The sequence below is a fragment of the Eupeodes corollae genome, chromosome 2 (assembly GCF_945859685.1).
Source record: "Eupeodes corollae chromosome 2, idEupCoro1.1, whole genome shotgun sequence".
Lineage (NCBI taxonomy): Eukaryota > Metazoa > Arthropoda > Insecta > Diptera > Syrphidae > Eupeodes > Eupeodes corollae.
In genome coordinates this window covers 47,010,365-47,029,491 of record NC_079148.1, presented here as the reverse complement: position 1 = coordinate 47,029,491, position 19,127 = coordinate 47,010,365, and the positions used below count along the sequence as shown (strand labels likewise).

General features: G+C 38.0%; 1 protein-coding gene across 1 annotated transcript in view; it reads right to left on the bottom strand.

Annotated features, from left to right (window-relative positions):
- The window catches only part of LOC129944899 (mucin-2-like), a 33,597-nt gene extending 14,991 nt beyond the window's left edge, over positions 1-18,606 (bottom strand). The window contains exons 1-10 of the mRNA XM_056054561.1: positions 18,576-18,606; positions 15,161-18,499; positions 14,857-14,947; positions 13,414-13,454; positions 11,964-13,351; positions 8,926-8,980; positions 7,930-8,859; positions 5,058-5,483; positions 3,257-4,109; positions 2,758-2,915 (exon numbers count right to left, since the gene is read on the bottom strand). Of these exons, the coding sequence (XP_055910536.1) occupies positions 2,758-2,915; positions 3,257-4,109; positions 5,058-5,483; positions 7,930-8,859; positions 8,926-8,980; positions 11,964-13,351; positions 13,414-13,454; positions 14,857-14,947; positions 15,161-18,499; positions 18,576-18,606 (7,312 nt within the window). The remainder of the gene's footprint in view (positions 1-2,757; positions 2,916-3,256; positions 4,110-5,057; positions 5,484-7,929; positions 8,860-8,925; positions 8,981-11,963; positions 13,352-13,413; positions 13,455-14,856; positions 14,948-15,160; positions 18,500-18,575) is intronic.
- Positions 18,607-19,127: the final 521 nt, after the last annotated feature.

Here is a 19,127-nt window from a genome sequence, read left to right as displayed (position 1 = left end):
GGCTAATGATGCCCAATTTAGCCTTGAAGCGTATGGTCATGAGACGCTCATTGATGCACGTATAGCTCAAGACTTCTTGCCTAAGTCTGGCTCCATTGACGAAGCCGCATCCAAATAAGCGCTGTTGGTTTTCGTGGTGGTGCAGTCACCGTAGTAAATATCGCAGTTTTTCATCCTCTTTTTGCCCGGCCCATCCCATCGTATTTCCTGGATGGCGGTGATGTCTGCTTTATAGCGGTCTAGGGCCTCCGCTAATTCTTCGACAGTATGTGGTCTGTTAAGGGACCTAATATTCCACATGCATATCCGAAGTTCGTTGTCCATAATTCGTTTGCGTTGGTTGTCAACAGAAAATCCGTCCGTATCCGAGGCTTGTTGGTGCTTCGCAACTATGAAAGCTTTTGCGTGGCCAGGAAGTCACCCCGGCGGCACAATCCCCAAACTGGAGGGCCAGATCCTAAGTATAACTCCAAGGATGGGGAGCCAGATAAAACCGCTCCTTATAGGCCTGGGCTACGAATAAGTCGAAGAAGCCCTATAAGGTGTTCACTAAGTAGTTCAACCTTACTGGAACTGTAGACGCCATCGTTGATTCCATCTCGAGAATTCCTCCGCTGCCGTCTGGATAAGGAGAAGTGCCTTAGTGGAAACACCTCTCCCCCCTCTATCGTTTGCTGCCCCTAACAAATTTCCGCTGGGGTTGGAACCCAATCTCCAGTTGAGGTACTAGGCACCCGATGGTCACCACGGGGAGGTGAGAGTAGGAGTTGATAGACAGAGGTGGGTTTTGAGAAAAAACCTGTGGACGCTTGTGTCCTCTTGAATGCACATGTCTACCAAATGAACATCTATAAATAAAGCTATCCAAAGGAAAAACCTTTTAACGAACTGGCTGAATACACAAAAATTGTTTTCGTTAAGTATGCTTACAAGCATTTTTCATTTCCGGGATGAGTTGTGTCTTGGGATGAAACCAGCTTACCGACAAAAAATGGTGTGTATTCGATAAGTTCATTAAAATACACAAACCATTTCCCTTAACATAATATTTTCGGAGTATTTCATATTTTGTATTGTAATACAAATTTAAGTTTTTTTCAACAAATTATAAATTAATATTTAATCAAATGCATTTCGGATAGTCTACGGACAATTCTCTTTGTTTTGACACCGATTTTTCTCAAAATCTTACCGGATATAAAAAATGTTGTTTTTTGTTGCACAGAACTGTTTTGGAGATAAAATAATTTTTTATTCGTAAAATTTGCGAGGTGACAATTTTTTTTCAGTTTTTGTTTTATTTATAAAAAACAGTTGATTGGATTTTTTTCCAAAAATAGTTTTGTTTGGTATCAAGTTACAATACATAATAATTAATTTAATTCAATTAATTAGCATGATTGGTTCGTAAGATATTTAGGGCTAACCAACATGTTCACCTTTTTTTTAAACTGCTATGGTAAAACAAAAAACCAACCACTCAATTTTCTTGAGAGCCCTCTCTGCATCTTTCTCCCTTAATATCGCGGACGTGCTAAAAAATCTTTTATTTCGAATCTAGGAACCTTGAAACGTCGAGAAATTTCAAAATTTTCAGTTTGACAAATCGGACCCATTACAATAACTTCCTATGGGAAGTTTAAATTTCTGAAGCCGGTGTAACACAAGGAAGTGTCCTAGGTCCTACGCTGTATTTACTGTACACAAGGGATATTCCAGTTGGTAATCACACCATAATGGCTACTTTTGCAGATGATACCACAATTTTGATACCCGACAAATGTGTCTCTAAGGCAGCAGTAAAACTACAAAATGCCGTCGATACAGTGAGAGCTTGGACCGAAAAATGGCGTATCAAACTCAATTAAACAAACTCTTCACATACAAACTTTACAAATAAAAAGATAAACAATATTCCAATATTCATTAATACGTCCGCCAATACGGCCAAATACCTTGGAATGACTTTGGATGCCGAGCTAAAGTGGAAAGAGTACATCAAAAAGAAAAGAGAAGAACTAAACTTGAAATATAGAAAAATGTATTGGTTTCTTGGTAACAACTCTGATTTATCATTACAAAACAAAATAATGCTGTATAATCAAGTGCTAAAGCCTATTTGGACCTATGGAATCCAATAATGGGGCTGTACAAAGAAAACAGATACCGAAATCATCAAAAAATTCCAAAATATAAAATTTGAAATTACAACAAAATTGTTATTATGTGCTGGAAAAAAACACACAGCGTCGCTTTGAAGAATGGTTCGTGTATCTTACCCCTTAAACATCTTACTTTCATAAATGTTCTGCCTATCACCTGCAACGCCACCTGTTTCGTTTGCAAGCAAGTGTCTGTGACATCTGTCCTCTCATAGCGTCTTCACCAGGAAGATATTCCTGCGACGCTGTGTGTTTTTTTCCAGCACATAATAACAATTTTGTTGTAATTCAAAATTTCATATTATGTGCTTCTCGAAAAACACACAGCGTCGCTTTGAAGACGTGTTTGATATCTGCTGGTGATAAGGCACAAAACGCTATGTGAAAAAGGTTGTATTTTTATTAAAAAATTTAACCAAAAGTAATTCATTTTATTTAATAATTTTTTTTTTTTTTTTTTGTTAACATAAATAGGTATTAATTAAAATATAATAATCCAGAAAAATCGAAAATAAAAGTTTCGATTTATTTCCATCTTTCTTTTGTATCTCTTTACAATAAAACTTCTTAAATGTGTTTTCACTTTTCCAATTGCCTCTGGCAAGTATATCCTGAATAGAATGATTTTGTTCCCAACTGGCTGAAGCTATAGCTGATCTGATGCTTCCCGGTGATGCTTCAATACCGGAATCTCTGAGAACTGATCGAACCCATCCACCTATAACAGTCCTTAGTGCTGGTTTTGGATCACCTCTTAAGGTTATAAAGAGATTAGACTATCCGTTTACCTTTGTTCTTCTTTTTTCCGAAACAGATATGAGCTTATTAATCCAAAATACTGGACAGACATTTTGATTAGGATGCTTGGATAAAAGCCACCCGGACTGCCTATGAGTGGAAGAATCCGTTTTGGATCCAAAAACTGGCCACAATATTACATCCCCATCCGCTAAAGACATATTATCTTTTGAAATCCGCAGTAATGTTAGATCGTGCACCCTGCGACCTGATGCTAACAAGAGAATTGTAGCTGTTCTTCTAGATGCCTCAAACAATGTATTCTTAGCATTGGATGAAGCCAACCAAATACAAACTTGGGTCCCCAAATTGGCCATTGTACTTTCCTCGGTTGAGCAGATAAAATTGCTTTGAGCACGTGTTTAACCAAAATATTTTCGGAATCTTCAGGTAACTGGACACAGAAAGTAGCTATGGCTGAGTTGTGAACCAAAATCGTACTGTACGATAGATTTTCGTCTAAAAACAAATGCGCTAGAAACCTCGCAATGTGTTGATATTGTGGTGAATTCGGATTTACTGTGTTTTGTTCGCACCAGTCAAACCATCGTTTAATTGCTGGATAATATGTATTTAGAGTAGAACGCCTCCAGCTTTCATTAAAAAGTTGTTTTCCAGGAATAGACCATTTGTCTATTAGTTTGCCCCAACTCCAACTAACCAAGCCTGAAGGGCTAAACGGTCTACTTGAGTTTGTTGACATATCCACTAAAACTTTTTGTAGATTTTCTATTTCCATTGGATTTGCTAGGGCTCGTGACCTCAAATCGGTTATCCAAAACGTTTTCTCCCAAACTGGTGCCACTATAATGTAGCGCCCTTTTGCCAAATTCAAGTGGTCTAATACCCTTGGCATTAAATTGGGCGGTGGAAATATCCAACCCAGTGGAAAGTCCCACTGATGGCTGAAGGCGTTTGAGAAGAGAGCTAATCGATCTTTGCAGTCTAATGAGACGTAGCTGTTGACGACGGTTGTTTCTGCAGACGCGAACAAATCGACGTCTGGAGTACCCCAAAGATTGAAAATTTTGTTTGTTGCCGGAGACAACAGGTGCCACTCTGGCAGACGCTGTCCCCGAGACAGATTGTCCGCAATGCAATTGTACCTCCCCGGAAGGTATTGTGCTGACAGACGAATCTTCAAACGGTCTGCCAGAATCAATAATTTTCGTGTTAGTGCCATAGACTTAAAGAGTGTGTTCCTCCTTCTTTTCGAATGTATGCTACCAATGTTCTGTTGTCTGACTGAACAAGAATGTGGGCATTCCTCAGATGATGTTTTTCTGCGCTCAGAGCCGCATAAACTGCATACAATTCTTTTCGGTTTGAATGCCACTTTTTCTGTTCCTTGGTCCAGACGCCCGACAACAGTTTTTCGTCTATTTGCGCTCCCCAACCTGTGTCCGCTGCATCCGTTGTCAAGAAATTGGTGTACGGCTTTGGATGCAAATCTGACTTCATGTGAATGGCTCCGCGCCACCATCTTAAGTCGACAACTACTTGTGGTGGAGCTCTTTGATTCTTTAATGGCTTTCGATTGAAGCGGCGACAAAATATTAGCAATTGACGACAGTACAGGCGACCTCTTGGAACTACAAACGTCCCTTGAATGATTTGTTTTGGTCGTCCCTTTTTATCTCTTGTACGAAAGGAATTATTCTTTGAATCCCTTTTAAATTTCTTTGGAATTGCTTTACCTCTGTTTGACGAACGAAAATCATTACGAAAAGTACGAGATGAATGAAAAGTTTTTGCAGACGGCTCTTGGAAATTCGTATTTCGCTTAGTTTCTCTCTTATCTTTTAAGTAAGTGGGCGGATTAAGCCACATAGATGTACCACCAAGCGAATTGATTATTGAGCCCAAATTGGTCTGATCGAAAAGATGTTCAGCACTTGGAGGTACTTTTCGCAATGTCGACTGCAAGTTTTTATTTCCCATTTCGGATAGAATGCGCTCACGTCTAACCTCGACGCACTCAGCCCTTTTTCCGCATACTACCTACTTGTAACATTTGTTCCATAACTTTATAGTGTTCAGAACTCGGACCAAATAATTCTACAAACTTATTCAGTAAGTTAGAAGGAGTTAACTCACTTGAAGAATTATTTGCCCAATTAATTATAGATTGTAAACCTGATCGCATTAAATCTTTCGAATCCAGCAAGCCATTTGTCAGGCCTGCCATTACTCTTTCAGTCGATGCTAAATAATCTTTTCTCCTGTTCAGATGACATAACTCATTGTTGACTTTTAATTCGATAAAGCCAGGAGTAGCTAAAAAACCCTGGAGCGACTTAAAGTATTTAACATCTTTCCATGAATCAGACAGAAAATGCTGGAGCTTAATCAGGGACTCCACTTTAGCATATTTGTTGTCGACGCTGGTTTTTGCCTCACCAAAATCGAGCATTCTTGTCTGAACAGGATCAATCAAGAAGGGTGTATTGCCACCTCTATCTCTACTTGTTGCTGGTAAATTCGATTCGTTCCATTCACCCGAGGATGGAAATTGTTGAGATGCTATAATATTAGTTAAATAACTTACTTGATTAAACAGAGCCTCAATCCTTGGATCTTGTTTTGCTCTTTTGTTTGGAGGTCTCGAAGAATTCCAATCAGATTCCAAATCAGACGAGGTATAATTTCATTTCCTTTCTTGCTCCGAGTTTTTGATATGTAAATCTGCATCAGAAACTTCCTTTCGTGTTTCACTAATGGGATCATTGTCTTGATTATCACTCATAATGATATATTAATAGCACTGAGTATATATTTTTGTAATTGAATATTTAAATTTTTGGTCTATAAAAAAGAAATGACCATTCACGGGGAATACACAAAACGCTATGAGAGGACAGATGTCACAGACACTTGCTTGCAAACGAAACAGGTGGCGTTGCAGGTGATAGGCAGAACATTTATGAAAGTAAGATGTTTAAGGGGTAAGATACACGAACCATTCTTCAAAGCGACGCTGTGTGTTTTTCGAGAAGCACATAATAAAGTAGTTAATGCACCTTGGTACATAAAAAATACCGATCTACATCATGGCTTACAAATAGAAATGGTTACAGAAGTTGTTAAAAAATATGCTGTATCGCACAACCAGAGACTGCAAAGTCATACTAATTCTGAAATGGAGTTCGTCTTGAATATAAGAAACCATTATCGGAGATTAAGAAGAACCAAGCTCATGAGCTTATGGTCGAAAAAATGGGAAAGTATTAAAAGTTAAAACTTTCCCCAAAGGCCCAAAGTGATTGTACAAAGTTAACAAAGAAAAATCTGTAGTCGATCCTTCAAGATTGGTCCTGATGAAGAGGTGGTTTTAGTTATTAAGAGTCCCACACTACTTGGTATCGAATACAGCCAAGTGTCTTTTGAAGATTTCCTCCTGTCAAAAAAAAAAAATATTTTTAAAGGTGAAGAAAAACTAGAAGATAAGAAAATAAATATGTACATATGAAAACAAATTATACTTTTTTCTTTAAGTCAGATTTTTCACTTACTTAAAAGAAATAAGAAATTAACCCGCCATATTGAAAAGATGTTTCCTGCATATTTTATTTCTGTGGTTGAAATGTTAAACACACAAAATTGGCACGTTTCCTTTCTTAAAAGCTATGAATATCTATAGTAAGATATTGCAGAGGCCATCAATAATATGTAATTGAAAAATCATAAAGAGATTTCTGAGACAGTAACAGGATTTCTTTCATTATTTTCGATCAAATGGTACGACCTTTCACTGTCATTACATGACAATGACAACTTCTATACTTAACAACTGAGTTCAATCTCACTCAGAATACGTATCCGGACCCTTTTTGTTAATACTATGCATGTAAAAGAACAGCTGATTCAAAGGTATCCAAGAACTTCTGATATTAGCGCACCGGGTATCTGACAGAACAGCTGATAAAACATAGTGAAGATTTTGATTTAAATTAATTTTGGACCTCGAAATTTTTTAAAAAGAGAACAATCAAAATAAAATTAATAAAGTCGTGATGAAAATTTGCTGAAAAATAATAAATGCCTAAAGTGCTTTTGCAGTGCTGTTCGGTTCGATGGGTAATTGCATTCAACTTTATAGGAAATGGTCTTAGGACGGCCCGGAACAAATATTTTATTTTTCATCAATATACATAAATATCAAATTAACCAATAAAAAAAAATTAACCAGGTTACGTTATTTAAAACTTAATTTTGACAGATGTCGAATTCCAACCCTATACTTTTGAAACCGCAAAATGGATAACCCGTTACTTTCAAGGCTATATGTTTATTTAAGAAGGTTAAGATTTGGGCTTAAAAGTTGCTTTAAGTTCACTTATTGATCATTTGTATTGACGTGCGTCGTCGTCTTCGGCCCACTGCTGCACCGGTTAGCAAGATAGAATATAAAATGACAAGTTCAAGTTCTTATTGAGTCATAAAAGGGTATTATATTTGATTATTGGATATCTTGTGAACTTTGAGCATGACAAATTACGAAATATTCCTTTTTCTTTTTTAATATTTTTCAAAACGTACTATTAGTACGTCTTTTTGTCAGGTCTTTACTAATATTTCTTAACAGCTTACATTTGTTAAAACGTCTGTTCTTTTAGTAGCACTGATCTAAGGAACATGACAGAAGACATGAGACTTTATTCGTATACAATTACTCATTTGTTTTTCAGCCTAGAATGGCCTTTAACCAAAAAATTTTGTTTTTGTAGTAGTGACTCTGAGACACCCTATATACGATTTGAGTACAATTAAGCAAATTGTCGTAACTTATTGCATTTCGATTACATGGTAAACCATATGACGTCGTGTAGTGCCGTTGTACGGGATTCAGTTTTAACTTAAATATGAAACAATATGAAACAATCTTTTGAAAAACGAAAGCGATATTTTATAGAAGTCATTTATTTGTTTGATATAATTAGGGATGTTATGAAAATCAATTTTATACTTTAGCCTTGTTTCAAATCTACAATACTCGATGAAGTAGTTGAGTCAGAAAATGAACGACCTACACCAGCACCGATGAGAGAAGTTGTCGCCTCACCTATACCAGCATCAACAATAGGACTTGCAGGGTTGCCTATAGTAACATCTACTAGAGGTGGATTGGTAGACGTTGTTGTAGTTGTTGGTGTTGCTGTTGGTGTTGCTGACGTTGTTGTTGTCGTATCTCCTCCCAAACCTACAGTGACGTCAATAATAGGGTTGCCTCCTGTTGTGGTAGTTGTTGCTGCTGTTGTTGTTGTAGTAGTTGTTGGTGTTGTTGCTGTCGTTGATGTTGTTGTGGTTGCTGTTGTGGCTTCCGTTGAAGTTGTAGTTGTTGCTGTACCTGGTGCACCTGGTGGTCCCATTGCACCCTTTGGTCCAATTGGTCCAGTAGGTCCTGGTAAGCCGGGCATTCCTGGCATTCCTGGATTTCCCACGGTTCCAGGTATTCCATTTGGACCTCTTGGACCTGCAGGTCCTTGATTTCCTTGTGGTCCAGCGGCACCGTTCGGCCCAATTGTTCCTGGTGTACCGCTTTGACCTTTGTCACCTTTTTGTCCTGGGTTGCCAATCATACCGTCTGGTCCTTTCATTCCTGGGGTTCCTGGCCTACCTGGCGTACCAGGGCTACCAACAAATCCTGGTGGTCCTGGACGACCAGGTATGCATATGCATCCGCCGCCACCGCCACCGCCACCGTTGCTTGGTGGATAATATGGCATGGGCGTTGAAGGAGGATTGCTAGGATAGGGATAGGGATAGGGATAGTAGATAGGTTGAATTGTACTTGGTGGTTGTGGTTTCCATAATACTATCTGCGGTTTTTTCTTATTGAAACCAATTGTTTTTATGTCGTTTTCTGCACTCTCTGCCGAGACGAAAAATACAACTGAAACTAGAATATAAATTTAATTAGTAAATAGTTATAACGATACGAATAAATGTAACTTCAAAATCTCACCTAAGACTACCAAACTGATCAGTTTCTTCATTCTGCTTGTTCTGCGCACGAAATACTGAAAGAGATTCTTTTTATATTAATATTTTGAGTTCTTAATCATGCAAATATAATAACGGTTATTTCTTGTCATCAGCTTAATGCTTCTTAATGCTGATTATAATGTTATTATGAATTTATTATGTTAAATTATGCGATTAAGTTACATTTCTACATATGTTTTGTGTGCCAAATATTTAAGTTTGTTTTTCACCTGAACGAAATTAGTTAAAAGGCTGACAAAATTCTTTGAAAGAGTTTGACTTAGTTTTGGGTGCAAGTCGGAAGGCCGCAGGCAATAGGTTAGATCTTAAATTAATATGATTTTATTTCGTCTATGTATTTTTGGAATATCTTCTTCATTTTGATCTTACTTCATCACAATGAAATCATACAATTATCTAAGTTCGTGCTTTTCTTTCCAACTGAGACAAAAATATTCTTCTGAACGATTTTGATACAATACGGATGATGTACACACAGAGAAAAGTAATTTGTTCAAAAAATTGTTTTGATAATTGGATGATTTTGTGAAAATTAATTAAAAATATCTCGTGTTTGTTTGTATTCCAAGGGAAATTGACAATACCACTTCAAATGGATTACAAGAAGGTTTCTTAACCTATTAAACTCTTTGAATATTCCAAACTTTAGAAAATTGCCCAACTCGAAAATCCTACTTATAAATGTCCAAGTTTTACAACGCCAAATTTAATTTTCTCTATAGAAATCATCATACATTTTTCAAAAATGTTTCTGGGTGAATATAAGTAATTTAAGTAATCGTAAAATATTATTTTTGCACTCTCTTAAATAATTAAATTAGTCCGTTGAGAATTATGGCCTAGTGAACGTATACCTCGCAACCATTCCCGTGTGCGAGTATTGTTGTCAGTAATGGAGGGGACCTACAGCTTTAAGCCGAATTCAAAGCACTTTTAATGACTATAATTACGCGTTTTGCGCGTGATAAAAAAGGTTTACATGGCACAGGCATGTGGATTACACTCAAGACCTCTAGCATTGCAGTCTTAAGCATCTTACACATGAGCAACGAACTACGAACTGTGGATGTTCGCTTATTTTGACTTTTATTTCTATTCGCAGGCATTCTTGATTTGATGAAAGAGGAACTAAAACCAAACCACTTGGCCTTTAGGAAAGATTTAATTTCTCCTAAAGAGAAGCTGGTCATAACTTTGAGGTATGTAAGATTAAATATAAGTACCGAAATTTACAGATTTTTAGCTACCGGCACTAGTTTTGTCAATTTAGGATTTAGGTTCAGGATGGGAGTGTCAACCATAAGACGAGTCACTAACAAAACTATTGATGCAATCATTCTAAAATGTTTTTAAAAAGCGGTTCCCAGCAGACGAACTATTGCTGATTGGCTTAAAATATCCATCGGTTTCCTACAATATTGGAGTTTTCCCAATTGCTTAGGCGCAATAGATGGGAAACATGTCCTAACAGTTGCTCCTTAAAATAGTGGAAGCTCATATTTTAATTATAAGAAAAGTTTCTCCTACAATCTCATGTCGGCTGTGGATGCAAGATATCGGTTTATTTTGGTCGATATAGGTGCATATGGGGGCAATGCTGATTCTACCGTTTTTTCAAATTCACCTTTCGGAAGTGCATGGCTTAAGAAGCCTGAACACCTTAACCTGACGGAAAATGCACCATTTCCTGGAACAACAAACAAACATCCATTTGTTTTAATCGGGGATGAAGGCTTTGCATTAAAGTCAACAATTCTCCGGCCTTATCCGGGCCACAAACTCTCGGTAAAACAAAGGATTTTCAACTATAGGTAAGAATATTTAAAAAAAATATTGCTCCTAGATTCGACGTCCTAATTTATATTTTTAATTTTATTTAGGTTTTCGAGGGCCAGAAGAGTTGTTTAGAACGCTTTTGGTATCATGGCTCATACCTCATATTGAAGCGACTTGAGGTTTAAACAGAATCGGCAATCAATGTTATTCTTGTTTGTTGCATTTTGCACAATCTATTACCCATGGACACCCTTGAAAGCGCAACCTCACGTGAAACAAAAACTTCCGCACCAACACAAGTCGACAGGGACGAATCATCAGTTTCGGCTTCGAGTGGATGCGATGTGCGAAGCAAATTTGCGGATTGGTGTGTACGTAAATGAAAGAAACCTAGGCTTTCAATATAAAATGATTTGAACTTTATTTTATAATAAAATAATTCAAGAATTCTAGGAACTTTTATTCAGTCTTTTCGTTTACATTTCATTTCATAAATCTTTAAATACAGATACATTTTATATCAAAAAAAAAAATTAATCTAACCATAAATAATATAAAATAAAAATAAAAAAAAAAGAAATAACACAAAAAAAAAATATCACAAAAATGATTATTCATCCTCAATTTCAATTTGATGGAATAGTTGCAGAGTCCGCATTTCCAGATTGGATTGTTTTTTGCGGCTCCAAGTACTTACTTTATTTAATAAAGTTAAGGTATGGCTTAAAAGTTGCTTTAAGTTCGCTTATTGATTATTTGTATGGCCGTGCGTCGTCGTTGTCGGCCCACTGCTGCACCGGTTGGTAAGATAGAATATAAAATGACAAGTGCGTGTTCTTATTGATCATTAGATAGCTTGTGAACTTTGAGCATGACAAATTACGAAATATTCTTTTTTTTGTTAATATTTTTCAAAACGTAGAAATGTCTCTTTTTGTCAGCTCTTCATTGACATTTCTTAACAGCTGACATTTGTGCAAACGTCTGTTCTTTTACTTAAAGTAAACCTACAACTTATAGATACTTATTTGTTTTTCAACCTAGAATGACCACTGTAATCGAAAACTTTTTCTTTTGAAAAAAAAACGTTATTTTATAGAAATCATTTATTTGTTTGATATAATTAAGGATATTTTGGTTTTGCATTACACGTATCATTTTGTCATACTGCATGAGATTTACTCTCAATAAAGCAGCATTGAAAATCAATTTTATATTTTAGCCTTGATTCAAATCTACAATACTCGATGAAGTAGTTGAGTCAGAAAATGAACGACCTACAACAGCACCGATGAGAGAAGTAGTCGCCTCACCTATACCGACATCAACAATAGGATTTGAAGGGTCGCCTATAGTAACATCTACTAGAGGGGGATTGGTAGACGTTGTTGTAGTTGTTGGTGTTGTTGCTGCTGTTGTAGTTGTTGGTGTTGTTGCTGCTGTTGTAGTTGTTGGTGTTGTTGCTGCTGTTGTAGTTGTGGTTGTTGTCGTATCTCCTCCCAAACCTATAGTGACGTCAATAAGAGGGTCTCTTGGAGTAGTTGTTGTTGCTGCTGTTGTAGTTGTAGTAGTTGTTGGTGTTGTCGCTTCTGTTGTTGTGGTAGTTGTGGTGGGTGTCGTTGTTGTTGTTGCTGCTGTTGTAGTTGTAGTAGTTGTTGGTGTTGTCGCTTCTGTTGTTGTGGTTGTTGTTGTGGGTGTCGTTGTTGTTGTTGCTTCTGTTGTAGTTGTAGTAGTTGTTGGTGTTGTCGCTTCTGTTGTTGTGGTAGTTGTGGTGGGTGTCGTTGTTGTTGTTGCTGCTGTTGTAGTTGTAGTAGTTGTTGGTGTTGTAGCTTCCGTTGTTGTGGTAGTTGTTGGTGTTGTTGCTTGTGTTGTTGTAGTTGTTGTGGCGGGTGTCGTCGTTGTTGTGGTTGTTGTTGGTGTTGTTGCTTGTGTTGTTGTAGTTGTTGTGGCGGGTGTCGTCGTTGTTGTCGCTTGCGTTGTAGTTGTGGTAGTTGTTGGTGTTGTTGCTGCCGTTGTTGTAGTTGTTGTTGTGGGTGCCGTTGTTGTAGTTGTTGCTGCACCTGGTGTACCTGGTGGTCCCATTACACCCTTTGGTCCACCTGGTCCTGTAGGTCCTGGTGCACCCGGACTTCCTTGCATTCCTGGATTTCCCCTATCCCCTTGCAAACCCGGTTGACCTCGTTGGCCTGCTTGTCCCCGATTTCCTTGTTGTCCTTTACGACCTGGAGGTCCAACATTTCCCGGTGGTCCCATTGGACCTTTGTCACCTCTTTGTCCTGGGTTGCCAATCATACCGTCTGGTCCTTTCATTCCTGGGGTTCCTGGCCTACCTGGCGTACCAGGGCTACCAACAAAACCTGGTGGTCCTGGGCGACCAGGTATGCATATACAACCGCCGCCGCCGCCGCCGCCGTCGTTGCTTGGTGGATAATATTGCATTGGAGGTGCAGGTGGATAGTTAGGGTAAGGATAAGGATTGTAGTTTGGAATATATGGTTGCATTTGTTGAGTTGGAATTGATGGCTTCCATAGTACTACCTGTGGTTTTTTCTTATGCAAACCAAATGTTTTTGTATCACTTTCCGTAGACACACAATATAGTGCCGAAACTAAAATTGTATTAAATAAATAAGTTAAAACGATTTAATTAAGTGTAACATCAAACTCTTACCCAAAACAACCAAACTGATCAGGCTCTTCATTCTGTTAATTCTGCTCGCAAAGTAGAGTCAGGGAACTCTTTTTATAATAATATTTTGTTGTCTCAATCATGCAAATAAATTAACGGTTGTTTTCTTGTCGTCAGCTATGAATTATGTTAAGTTATGCTATTAAGTTACATTTTTATTTGTTTTTTTTTTTTTATGCGAAGTCGTATTTTGTTTCCAACTTGAACTAATAACACGCTTTAATATTTTTCAAAAAGGTTTGACTTAATTTTGGATGCAAGATCGCATGACTTCGATATTTAAATAGTAAAGATATAAGATAATAGTGAATTTACATGTGCCATCATCCACAATGTGAATTGATCAAACAAAAGGAGATCGAAAAAATGTCAATACATGTGTTTAAAAGATTCGAATTATTTACGAATATTGTTAAGAACATGAGCATAATATGTTCTTAGTCATATCTTATAGCATTTAGTTTTACTTCCGTTTTTGAAGATCTTCTTTAATATTGCCTTGTCTCTGCCTCTGTTATAATTTTTAGATTATTCCATTTTTTTTGTTAACAACAAAAAGAGTGTCTTATATTATATCATTAAATATGAATTTTAATTATTTTGTTTATGACATCGGAGGATTCTACGACGGTCAAGTTCTTACGATAATCAACATTCTACGATATAGGGGAATGCTTCATAATTTTGAAGATCTGTCAGTTAGTGTAGTCAGTCTTTACGGTTGGGCCAAAACAAATGTATGTATAGCTTGTAACTTAACAAAACTTACATTATTAATTTTTGCATCATAACTGTCAAACAGTCGAATTATGTTATATGGCCGTTCTTAATAAGAAAGATATAAAAACGTTACTGAATTTTTATAAAATAAAACATAATTTAGGAGAAGCGTCAAGAGATTGTCCTTTTACTAAGTCATTTAAAGATGGTCCTGACAATGGCTGACAATAACATCCCTTTCGTCAAAAAATGATGATAGATATGAAAAATGTTATTAGATATTGCATATTTGTGATTCACTAGCAGATATTTTTTCGTTTAGTATTAGAAATTGTAATACATAAATATAATGAACAAAGTTATTACTCCCGTAATTATTTATTCGTACTCGTTTCAAGCAATTTAAAAATATATCTAAACAACGATTTTTATAAATCGGGACTCATGAAACAGCAACGAATAGTTCTTTTGAGTAACGTAATTTAGACATCTACCCAATTAAAGGATATTTTGGTTTGCAACAAATCCAGCATATAATTTCATATTAATAATGTAATGAAGGCGGAAACATTAAACATATATTTGCATTTTGATTCATAAATTAAATTTTATAACATACGAGTTCATAAGTACATCGGTCAACGACATCCACACTACTAATGTGATCTTTGGTTGTAAGGTGTCAAACCATCTGACAGATTGTACATGGTACAAGTGTACATATTATCAATAGTAAGCAAAACTCCGATTTTTGTCCTATCGTTAAAAAGTCCCGGGATACTATTTAATGTCATCCCTAAAAGTCACACAAAAAGAGCGATGAATATAAACAACTTTTTTTTTTTAATTTGTATTTTATTTCAGCTTAAGTTTATTTTGGCGTCATTGAAGTAGCAAGACATATGGCACAATCATGACTTTAAAGTATTCATAGATTTGGTACACTAATTAGGGTTTATCTCATTCTCATAAGACCCAGCATTGAAAATAGTTCTAAATCATGTATGTTAGCCTAAACCAATATCAACGTCTATAAGTCCTCCACCATCTGTTGTTGTTGTTGTTGCAGCCGTTGTAGTAGTCGTTGTTGTAGTGGGTTCAGTAGTGGTTGTTGTTGTAGTTGTGGGGGTTGTTGTTGTTGTGGCTTCAGTCGTAGTAGTTGTTGTTGTAGGTGTCGTTGTTGTAGTAGCTTCAGTAGTTGTTGTGGTTGGAGCGGGTGTAGTTGTTGTTGTAGAAGTTGTTGTTGAAGGAGTTGTCGTTGATCCGGAACCTAAACCTATATCAACGTCTATAAGTCCTCCACCATCTGTTGTTGTTGTTGTTGCAGCTGTTGTAGTAGTCGTTGTTGTAGTGGGTTCAGTAGTGGTTGTTGTTGTAGTTGTGGGGGTTGTTGTTGTTGTGGCTTCAGTCGTAGTAGTTGTTGTTGTTGGTGTCGTTGTTGTAGTGGCCTCAGTGGTGGTTGTTGTGGGGGTGGTTGTTGTGGCTTCAGTTGTAGTAGTTGTTGTTGTAGGTGTCGTTGTTGTAGTAGCTTCAGTAGTTGTTGTGGTTGGGGCGGGTGTAGTTGTTGTTGTTGCCTCCGTTGTAGAAGTCGTTGTTGAAGGAGTTGTCGTTGATCCGGAACCTAAACCTATGTCAACATCTATAAGCCCTCCACCATCTGTTGTTGTTGTTGTTGCAGCCGTTGTAGTAGTCGTTGTTGTAGTGGGCTCAGTAGTGGTTGTTGTTGTAGTTGTGGGGGTGGTTGTTGTTGTGGCTTCAGTCGTAGTAGTTGTTGTTGTTGGTGTCGTTGTTGTAGGTGTCGTTGTTGTAGTGGGCTCAGTAGTGGTTGTTGTTGTAGTTGTGGGGGTGGTTGTTGTTGTGGCTTCAGTCGTAGTAGTTGTTGTTGTAGGTGTCGTTGTTGTAGTAGCTTCAGTAGTTGTTGTGGTTGGAGCGGGTGTAGTTGTTGTTGTAGAAGTTGTTGTTGAAGGAGTTGTCGTTGATCCGGAACCTAAACCTATATCAACGTCTATAAGTCCTCCACCATCTGTTGTTGTTGTTGTTGCAGCCGTTGTAGTAGTCGTTGTTGTAGTGGGTTCAGTAGTGGTTGTTGTTGTAGTTGTGGGGGTTGTTGTTGTTGTGGCTTCAGTCGTAGTAGTTGTTGTTGTTGGTGTCGTTGTTGTAGTGGCCTCAGTGGTGGTTGTTGTGGGGGTGGTTGTTGTGGCTTCAGTTGTAGTAGTTGTTGTTGTAGGTGTCGTTGTTGTAGTAGCTTCAGTAGTTGTTGTGGTTGGAGCGGGTGTAGTTGTTGTTGTTGCCTCCGTTGTAGAAGTCGTTGTTGAAGGAGTTGTTGTTGATCCGGAACCTAAACCTATATCAACGTCTATAAGCCCTCCACCATCTGTTGTTGTTGTAGTTGCAGCCGTTGTAGTAGTTGTTGTTGTAGTGGGTTCAGTAGTGGTTGTTGTTGTAGTTGTGGGGGTGGTTGTTGTTGTGGCTTCAGTTGTAGTAGTTGTTGTTGTAGGTGTCGTTGTTGTAGTAGCTTCAGTAGTTGTTGTGGTTGTAGCGGGGGTAGTTGTTGTTGTTGCCTCCGTTGTAGAAGTCGTTGTTGAAGGAGTTGTCGTTGATCCGGAACCTATACCTATATCAACGTCTATAAGCCCTCCACCATCTGTTGTTGTTGTTGTTGCAGCCGTTGTCGTAGTAGTTGTTGTAGGTGTAGTTGTTGTTGTCGCTTCAGTTGTAGTTGTGGTAGTTGTTGGTGTTGTCGCTTCCGTTGTCGTAGTAGTTGTTGTGGGTGTCGTTGTAGTGGTTGGTGTTGTTGCTTCCGTAGTTGTAGTTGTTGTGGTGGGTGTCGTTGTAGTTGTTGCTTCCGTCGTAGTTGTGGTTGTTGATGGTGTTGTCGCTTCCGTTGTCGTAGTTGTTGTTGTGGGTGTCGTTGTAGTGGTTGGTGTTGTTGCTTCCGTAGTTGTAGTTGTTGTGGTGGGTGTCGTTGTAGTTGTTGCTTCCGTTGTAGTTGTGGTTGTTGTTGGTGTTGTCGCTTCCGTTGTCGTAGTGGTTGTTGTGGGTGTAGTTGTTGTTGTTGTTGTCGCTTCAGTTGTGGTAGTTGTTGGTGTTGTTGCTTCCGTTGTCGTAGTTGTTGTTGTGGGTGTCGTTGTAGTGGTTGGTGTTGTTGCTTCCGTAGTTGTAGTTGTTGTGGTGGGTGTCGTTGTAGTTGTTGCTTCCGTTGTAGTTGTGGTTGTTGTTGGTGTTGTCGCTTCCGTTGTGGTAGTAGTTGTTGTGGGTGTAGTTGTTGTTGTCGCTTCAGTTGTGGTTGTGGTAGTTGTTGGTGTTGTTGCTTCTGTTGTAGTTGTGGTAGTTGTTGGTGTTGTTGCTGCCGTTGTCGTAGTTGTTGTTGTGGGTGTCGTTGTAGTTGTTGCTTCCGTTGTTGTTGTGGTAGTTGTTGGTGTCGTCGCTTCCGTTGTGGTAGTAGTTGTTGTGGGTGTAGTTGTTGTTGTCGCTTCAGTTGTAGTTGTGGTAGTTGTTGGTGTTGTCGCTTCCGTTGTAGTAGTAGTTGTTGTCGCTTGCGTTGTGGTTGTAGTTGTTGGTGTTGTAGCTTCTGTTGTTGTAGTTGTTGTGGTGGGAGTCGTTGTTGTTGTTGCTTCTGTTGTAGTTGTTGGAGTTGTTGCCACCGTTGTAGTAGTTGTTGTAGTGGGTGTCGTTGTTGTTGGTGTTGTAGCTTGTGTAGTTGTAGTCGTTGTTGTAGGTGTGGTTACAGTTGTCGCTTCTGTAGTTGTTGTAGGCGTAGTTGCAGGTGTAGTTGTAGTTGCCTGTGTTGTAGTTGTTGTTGTCGTTGTTCCTGGTCTTCCTGGTTGACCCTTAAATCCCTTCGGACCATCGGGTCCAGGAGATCCAGGTTGACCTCTCTGTCCCATCCTGCCTTGGCTTCCCCTATTTCCTCTTTCACCCTGAGCTCCTCTGTTACCTCTTGGCCCCTGAGAACCTTGTCTTCCTCTTGTACCTTGGGGTCCTTGAATCCCTGTGTCTCCCTTGCGACCTTTTGAGCCTTGTTCGCCCTTATTTCCAATCAAACCATCAAATCCTTTTGCTCCCTTGACTCCTGGCCGTCCAGGTATCCCAGGTGATCCATTAGGACCTGGCGATCCTGGTAGACCAGGTATGCATATGCATCTGTTACCGTTATTTGGTGGATAATATGGTTTGGGAGGTGCAGGCGGGTTGTTAGGGTAGGGATGGTAGTTTTGCATGTATGGTTGAACTGAACTCGGTGGCTTCCATATTATTTGTGGAACAACAGCTGGTTTCTTTTTTTTAAATAAACCAAATGTTCTTAAATTGTTTTCTGCAGAGACCAAATAAACAGTCCAAACCAGAACTGAAAACGAATAAATAATTTAAGTCATAAGTAGGTCATTAAAGTTTTTCGGATAAATTTTATTTCAAAATCTTACCTAAAATTACCAAACTGGTCAGTTTCTTCATTCTGTTTGTTCTGCGCGCAAAATATCTGAGAACTCCTTTTATATTAATATATTAATGTTCTTTTTTTATAATCATGCAAATATAATAACGGTTATTTTTGTGGTGATCAGTTTATCACCTGTTTAATGCTTAATATACCATTATGAGTTGTTTTAAATTATGCGATTTTGTTACACTTCCATCTGATTTATATATGCAAATATAATTTTTTGTTCGAACTGTTTCAATTAAATGTTGTTTTAGAATTCCTTCAAAAATTGTTCGACTCAATTCCAATGAAAATCAGCATAATTTGAATACTTAAAAAGATAAATATTTTTAAGTTTGACGGAACCTAGGGCCTAGCGTATATTTTGTGAAGTCCCTAATTTATAAAAACATTGACACAATGTGTGTGTTTTCATGAGTTTTATAATTTAATCTTTAAGAGAATAAAATAAATCATTACGACTTGTTCTCACTAGTTTTTTTTTTCTATGAAATGATAAAAAGAATAGGGTTCAAAGATTATGTATGCAAGC